The sequence below is a fragment of the Caretta caretta genome, chromosome 7, assembly GCF_965140235.1.
Source record: "Caretta caretta isolate rCarCar2 chromosome 7, rCarCar1.hap1, whole genome shotgun sequence".
NCBI classification, from domain to species: Eukaryota; Metazoa; Chordata; order Testudines; family Cheloniidae; genus Caretta; species Caretta caretta.
Window position 1 is genome coordinate 110,789,468 of NC_134212.1, and position 6,000 is coordinate 110,795,467.

General features: G+C 33.7%; 1 protein-coding gene across 2 annotated transcripts in view; it reads left to right on the top strand.

Moving 5' to 3' along the window:
- Nucleotides 1–5,779, top strand: part of RAB11FIP2 (RAB11 family interacting protein 2) — a 42,432-nt gene extending 36,653 nt beyond the window's left edge. Inside the window, exons 5-6 of one of the 2 annotated variants that reach the window (XM_048857807.2) lie at nt 1,104–1,332; nt 2,184–5,779. In XM_048857807.2, the coding sequence (XP_048713764.1) occupies nt 1,104–1,331 (228 nt within the window). In that variant the 3' untranslated portion in view covers nt 1,332; nt 2,184–5,779. Of the gene's footprint in view, nt 1–1,103 lie in introns of both variants that reach the window. The other variant, XM_075131062.1, reaches the window with a different exon arrangement.
- The last annotated feature ends 221 nt before the right edge of the window (nt 5,780–6,000 follow it).

Below are 6,000 nucleotides of genomic sequence, written 5' to 3' on the forward strand. Positions count from 1 at the left end.
CATCACTTTTAATTAGCCCTACTTGAAAACTTTGGCCACCTGCATATTTTAATGATGAGATGGGTGCCAAAGTGTAAATATTGAGCTGTGCTGAAATGAAAAGGAGTGAAGCAGGCTACTTCTGTATGTATCTACTGCTCAGAGTGGTTGCTGATTGTGCCTGATTTATCATTTTTAATGAGAAGATTCAAATGTAAACAAAAAATATCTCCTAAGCAAGAATTACTTCACCTTATATTCAAGTCAGTGGTTCAGGATTGAGAGGTTAGATGATTTTACTTAGTCAAATGTTTTATATCTTTAAATGTCCCAGTCTCTGAACTAGATAAAGCTAATTATTATACACGTCTAACAGTGCTATTATTTTCATAAACCCACTCTTGCTAATTATCGTTTTCTTAATTATATGTTATCTCTCCCCAGTAGAAAATAAGGCACTCAGGGTTATAGTTTCCTGGATTGTACATTGCTTTTATTACGGGAATTAAACGTACCCATCTCTGTTAATACTTCTACACGTAGTGAATCATCAGAAAGCACTGCTGGAAATGTTGCTGTTTCTCTTGCTACTTAATTTAGAATTCAGTGCAGCACATGCTTTTTTCAGCTTCTGTTAGTTCTCCTTTCTAGGTAAGTGCTCTTGTGCAATTAGTGCTCTCGTGCAGCTTTTTAACTTCATCCAAAATATAAAATAAGGAGTTCTAATATACAATAAGCAGAGAGTGAGGCCAGGACTTGGAGAGCCACTGAAGGCCAAGAATGGAAAATTAGAGACAGATGGGTCCTGATGTCATTAAAAAGCTAGATAGCGTCTTTGTTGTAGTCATCTCAAAAGATGAACAATAAAAGAAAGAGGACTCAAAATAGTGGTGGTAAGGTTTGAATAGTCCAGGGCTGTCTTGCTTCTTCCCCTCCTTGGTGGGTCAGTCATTTTAGGGGCATTATATTACCATGGAGAGAAGCTTATTTCTGGATGTGAGGTGTACCCTGCTTGAAAGCAATATCATAAGTGACTTTCTGTTTCATAACCTCTCAACTAATTCACAATATTGGATTGTCTTCCATATGCCTACTAAAATTTTGTGATGTTTTTTCATTTATAGGATGGAAATCCTTTTGATGCCACTGCAGGGTACCGTAATCTTACATATGAAGAGGTCTTGCAGGAGCTGGTGAAACATAAAGAGCAACTTAGGAAGAAAGACACCCATATCCGTGAACTTGAGGACTACATTGACAATCTTCTTGTACGAGTAATGGAGGAAACACCTAGTATTCTCAGAGTGCCATATGAACCTTCTCGAAGAGCTGGCAAATTTTCCAAAAGCTAAGGCAATAACGCTTCATGGTTCTTTTTATTGAATGTGTTAATGGAAGGACATTTTGCACTACACATTTTGATTTCTTAATTTTGTTCTATTGTCCACTCCTTTCCCATTCTGAGAGATTCAGGGTTTTGTCCTCCAAATGCTAGCAGGGACCGTCGAAACTAGTAGTCTGCTATGTTTATTAAAGAACTTTGAAAAAACAAATAGGAGATATAGTAGATGAATTTCTCACATTCTTTTTTGGAAATTACAGTTAGCTATATTTTACTTGCAGTACTGTAAATAATACACCTTGAAAATGTCCATTCAGTTGTTTTACATGATAACTTACTCCTAGCCCTGTTGCGGTTTGATACCATATGTCTACTTTTACTACTTATTGATACACTATTATGCAGAGTCACTCTTTTTAGTATTACAGCATTCCATCACGGGTGTCATGCTAAAGTCTGTATGGTACGTTTTGCCAGATGTGAATATGGATTGTTGCAATGTGATATTTCAATATAGTTAATTCTCAGCATTTATTAGAGAGAAGCAGTGGAAACAAAGAGGAAATGCCATATCCTGTACAGTACACTTTAAGAATGTTTTAAAATGTCATGTCAGTTCAACAATGGCATGTATTTCAATCAGTTATTTTCACACGTAAATTCTGGATTTTGTGAACAATGAACATTGAACTTTGAAATCAGTAAGTTAAAAGCTAATTACGATATGGGTTTTTGGTGTAAAGTTATTGCATGCCTTTTTATACATTAAAATAGTGTAAACAAAATGCTAACCAAGTCAGAAGTAGGACTGAAGAAAGTGGTGGATAAAGAGGTTAATACTTTTTTCACTCAAATCCTACAGCAGAAAAAAGAAGTTTAGGAAGAGAAATAAGAAGACTGACTTAGAGGTATGATTCTGAAGAACTAAAGTGACCCAATCTCAAGTTGGGTTTTTCATGTGATGCATCTTTCCTTTGATTTCCAAGGCTGCTAGGAAAAGGGTGTATTGCTTAGGCATGCCTCACAAAGACCTGAAACTAAAAAGAGGAGATCTGTATTCCTTTTCAACCATTTTGAAGGTCTGCTTTTAATAAGGATGATGGAAGAGGTATTTAAATAAGCATGCATCTAATCATTTATATTTGCATGTAACATGGTGTACAAAAGTATGTACTGTTTCACACATCAGCCAAATACAGTAATCAACTTCTAATGGGAAACAATGATGTAAGGAAAAAAAACTTTACTGTACTAATATCCACTAAATTATTTTATTTTAATTGCCTTGTAAGTCTTAAATGGGTTGTCTGTTACTGTGAAATTCTGAGGTGTATCAGAACCTATGCAGGAGAATATAATAGCATTGGATTTAAGAAGTTAAAATTCTTGGTTTTGAAAGAAAATTTTATGTGCATGGTGGCAGGATTGTTTGTTTTTTGTTTTCTCCATTTGTTCTTGTAAACTGCTTATTTTTCTTGCACTGGCATGTGGTGGGCTTTTTTGAGGAGGAAAAAAGCCTAAACTTCCAATTTTTGTTGTTGTTTTAAAGAATAAGACTTTTTTTTTTTCATGTTTAAGACTTCAAAAATGAATAAATCCACCTTGAATTGTTCTGATTCTGGACACTATGAGATAAACCATTGGAATCAGAGACCTCTTGACAATGTAACTATATTACAACAGCATTGCATTGTACTCCGAAGAAAATTATTTCTTTGTACAGTGTAAATAACTTTTCACTTCTTGACTTTATTTCTTGTTTTACTTTTCATTCTCCAAAATGACGTGGGACAGTACCTGGGATGGGAAAAAAGATTGATTGTGCCAGGTTCATAAAAAGTGTTAAGTATGAAAGTCCTGACCCTGTGTTGGGCTATATTAGCATGAACCATTATGCTTGGGCGGAGTGACTACAGTGAGACTCCTCCTGGTTGTAGTGTTCTGCGTTAGCAGATCATGTTTCAGGATTAAGGCCTGATTTACTAAGTAGTTGCTATTAAGACCACCCAAGGATTCATCAGGTATTGTACCTCATAAACTAATATGAATGTTCTTTTGTCTACTTAACTCTAAATGACTAAGTTTATTGTAATATATTCAGAGTGCCAAAGATAGCATATTAAGTTACAGTTCATTTATTGTTCAGTTAGTTTTTGCACTTGAAGGAGATTTTAATTTAGAAATTATACAAGGTTGTATGTCAATTGTTCAGTATTCCCACAAAGATTCTCAAACATTTTAGAGTAGTTTGTCTAAAGCTAATGACTTCTATATATACTGGGGAAATGTGCCATTGAATTTGAAGCTGAACTCCACATTAATTTCAAAAATCACTAGCGCTATGTGATCCTACGTTTGTAAGGTTTCTTCTCTCATCACTGTCTTATACATATCAATAGGAATTTCACAAGCAAACCAGTAGGAAAATATTCCCCAATGACTTTAAACTTCTCCAAGCCAACCTATAGTTATTGAAATGAAACATTACTGTATTTAGAACCTCTGAAATGACTTCTATTGGAATGTTAATGTGGAATATCAAAATGCATAATTGATTAAAAGTAGATCATTTGACATATTTGCATAGCAGAAATGATAAGCAGATTAAAGGTAGCAAAAAGATCAATTTTACTGCATTAGTGAAGAAATTTAGTGAAATTTTTAATGTGCTATCTAGTTCTTTATCTGATCTGTAACTGAATAAAAGCACCTTTTGTTTCTCCTAGTTTATCACTATGTCTTGAAAAAGACAAATGTAGCTTAGAAAAAGGTACAATTACTAAAGTATGCAGAATGAAGCATGTACAACTATAAAAATATTTGTACAGTGTTTGTGTAATTTAAGGTACAAGTTATTTTTGGTTTAATTTTGGAAAGATATTAAATGCACATGCTTTTCTTCTTTAAGTAGGTTTTTTAAAATGATTCACATTTTGTGGGGATTTTTACAGGCTATTTTTCAAGGACATCTTGACTGTAAAAGTATTTTATGGACCATGCAAAATTTTCAAATCAAAACACTTCATGCAGAATATTCCGTATGTGTATAAGACACAAGGAAATTTCTGTTGATTTTACTCTTAAGCATAACACTATAAATGCATCTTCTAACAGCTTCTGAATCTGTAATACCTTACCACACACAATCCATCTTTCAGTACTCTAAAATCTAAAGATGAAAACAGTGGCAATCCACACACTTTTATTGATCTTTTCTCTGAAAAATTAACATGAAGCTTCATCAGTATATGTACTGTACTTTGAAATATTCCTTTGAAACAGCTCTGGTACTAGCAATGTGTTTAACTACTTTATTGAATGAATATCAAGGCAATATTTTAGAGTTGTAAATAACCAATGAACTTCTTGTCATTCAATAAGTCTGTTTAATATTTATGTATTACTTTTTGCTGCTGTATTTTATGTTGAGCTTGGTTTTGCCACCTACCAATGAGTGTAGCATTATCCATAGATTATACATAACTCCATCTAGTGCTGTTGTCTGTAAATCAAGAATTAGTTGTAATTTTCCAACTATAAAAATGCCTTGTATTTGAAAGGGTTCTACAAATGGGGACCCAAACAGAACTGAGCTCATTAGTAACCAGCTTGCATTATTTTGCTGTAAGGATGTCCTTTCTTTAACTAGGTGCATCTTAAAAGAAACAGAACTGCTGTCTTAATATTTTTACTACTGCACTGGAGTTTTATTTACACCTATAGCTTTAAAAAAAAAAGTTGTCCTACACCAAATTTTTAAACTAAACTCATGCTTTGTTGCTGTTTGTGTATCCATAACTACGGTAGTTATGTTAGAGGTGTCAGTTGTGCATTTTAAAATGGTTATAGCCTCTTGATCCACTTGCTCTCTTTTGAGGTAAATGGTGAAGGGTTATAGCACTGCTGTGTTCCTGATATTAGATTTAAGGGTTTATCAGTATTTTCATTCTAAACCCCTGTTTTCAGGGATTTATAACTTCTAAATCTAGATATAGTCGCTGGAAGTGTTTAATATGCAATAGGTGGCACTTTAATCTGTTTATGAAGGTTGGGAGATTTATTTCTGTTGAGAAAGGCAAAGACAGCATTTATTTTATCTTTCATAATTTGTATGTTGAAAAATCCACTCTATTTGCTGTTAAGTGTATTACAAATGATACAGTCACTCTTATTCTTCTTAGAAGCTTCCAGCTGGCCTGTATTATGTTAGGTACAATAAAATGCTGAAGATCCAAGTTACATAGGAGGTCTGTAAAAGATGTGAGCATTACTTAAAACAAAAGGGTTGATTTGTCTCGTGCAATGAATGGTAGCTTGTGTACATTTTTAAAGTTAGAGATTCACAACTATATGCACCCGTGACAACTGTATACATACGATATTGCATGAAACGTTTTTGTTATATTATATGCACAAGGTGTTGAACTCTCTTCAGTTGATTAAAATACGTCATTTTAATATTTGAATTCATTTTCATTCAGTATTGCATGCGTAACGCTAATAAAACACAGCGCACAACAGCAAATGTCTTGTAGTTTAATATGTGTGTGTCTAATGTGTGTGTGCAAAATTATGCAAGATTTCAGCATTCTAATCAAATGTGTAGTTTCAGGACATAGTGACCATGCTTTTGAGAATTACAAAGAGTGTATTTTCTCAAGGACAGTTGTAAATGTATT